General features: G+C 31.9%; 1 protein-coding gene across 1 annotated transcript in view; it reads right to left on the bottom strand.

The window, feature by feature from the left end:
* The window catches only part of LOC106466328 (rho GTPase-activating protein 27-like), a 47,593-nt gene that overhangs the window by 21,864 nt on the left and 23,829 nt on the right, over nucleotides 1-1,900 (bottom strand). Inside the window, exons 7-8 of the mRNA XM_013926604.2 lie at nucleotides 1,353-1,493; nucleotides 685-780 (exon numbers count right to left, since the gene is read on the bottom strand). Of these exons, the coding sequence (XP_013782058.1) occupies nucleotides 685-780; nucleotides 1,353-1,493 (237 nt within the window). The remainder of the gene's footprint in view (nucleotides 1-684; nucleotides 781-1,352; nucleotides 1,494-1,900) is intronic.

Consider the following 1,900-nt stretch of genomic DNA (forward strand, 5'->3'; position numbering starts at 1 on the left):
TAAACTAAAAACTAAAACTAAACTAATTAATTAATAGTTAGGTAGGTAGACACTGTATATTAATTAACTAAATAAACTATACACACACACTACTATATGTGTGTGTGTGTGTGTGTGTATATATATATACTACCCCCCCCCACCCCCCACCACACACACACACAAACACATACTGACACTGGATATATTCTGTTCCTGTCTTATTTACCAAACAACTCATCGACTTATGAAATACATTAATTTTAGTTAAAGTATCATACTGTTAAGTCTAAAGTTTTAGAAGCAAAGGTGATACTGTTTGATTAATATTTAATTCAGGACGCATCTTGTATATTCATAAACTTTCTTTAGTGTATAGCATTTCTTTATCATTCACACTTCCCAAGATGTTAAAGTGTTTTGATGTGACATTTGTGTCACAGTACTTTGCCACTGTTTACAGGACTGTGACACAAATGTCACATCAAAACACTTATAAAATCTTGGGGAGTACAGATAGTACAGAAATGCTATGCACTAAAAAAATTTGTGGATACACAAAATGCATCCTGAATTAAATGTTTATTAAGTCTAAACAAAAACACTTTTACTAACTTCAACTAATTAAGTTGTAAATTTTGGAGAAATATATCCAACATTATTTTACTTCTATGCATAATCCACAAAATGACAAGCTATTCTCACTTGGAAGACATTTTTTCTTGAAGACTTGTCCGGGCACCATTCAACCAAAGTACCCTTTAGGTCCACACACATTTCTGGCTTTGTATCCATCACAGTCTACAGGAAAAGTACGTTAAATTTTACATAATAATTTATATAGCTATTATAAATAGAAGCACTTTTATTTCAAATACATTAACAGATATCTTAAAATAATACTAGTGTATCACTAGTTCCAATTTCTATGTAAAAATTCCAAAAACGAAGTGAAAAGTGTTTTAGTTAATATCAATATGTGTAATGTATAAATCTGTTAAACCAAGGAACAGCTCAGCTGATCCCTGCACTGGAGTTATTGAATAATCTCACTGATTCAAAACCTTGTAAAAGGCTGCAGCTTGTATAAGAATTTAAGAATTCTGGAGTTTTTTGGGTTAAGTGGCATGTAACATTACAACACCTTTGACTGACTTCATGATGACTACAGCACCTGAGATGTAAAAATAGCTTAACAATTATGAAAGGTTGCTATGGGTGAGTACAAAATTAGAACTTGAAATGTAAACACACAAATTTTAATTTGAATCGTTTTTCATTAATATCTTGTTCAAGTGGGGAGAACAGGCTTATTAAAAGTAATAGATTACATGTGCAAAGGACCAATGCTGTTCCTCAGCCAATTTACTTACCATGTTAGTTGGTCGGATATCTTTGTATATCAGCAAAAACAAGTCAGTCAGAATGACACAGCATGAAGACCAGTTCTTTTTCTGGCGACGTGAGCCTTCTATTAGTTTGGTTCGGTTAAGAGTTCCCTGTTTTATTACAGACTGAAAAAAATATGTACTCTTATTTTTTTTCATATCTGAATTACTTTACAAAACAAACATGCTACATTATGAAATATAAATATGTTCAATCAACACTGTTCATTTAACTGTAAAAACAATTGATGATAAATACTACTGCACTTATTTTCAGGGATTACATGCATTATGTAACATTAAAAGTATTTTATTTTTATAATTGTTTGTTTGTTTGGAATTAAGTACAAATCTACACAATGGGCTATCTGTGCTCTGCCCACCATGGGTATCAAAACCCAGTTTCTAGCGTTGTAAGTCTGCAGACATACCGCTGTGCCACTGGAGGGCTTTATTTTTATAAACTACCTCAGAAAATGCAATAATTGGCATTACATGTGACAGTGGTAATAAAAGGCTTTTACTTTCTTGAA

Source organism: Limulus polyphemus, unplaced genomic scaffold (genome assembly GCF_000517525.1).
Source record: "Limulus polyphemus unplaced genomic scaffold, Limulus_polyphemus-2.1.2 Scaffold2224, whole genome shotgun sequence".
NCBI lineage: Eukaryota > Metazoa > Arthropoda > Merostomata > Xiphosura > Limulidae > Limulus > Limulus polyphemus.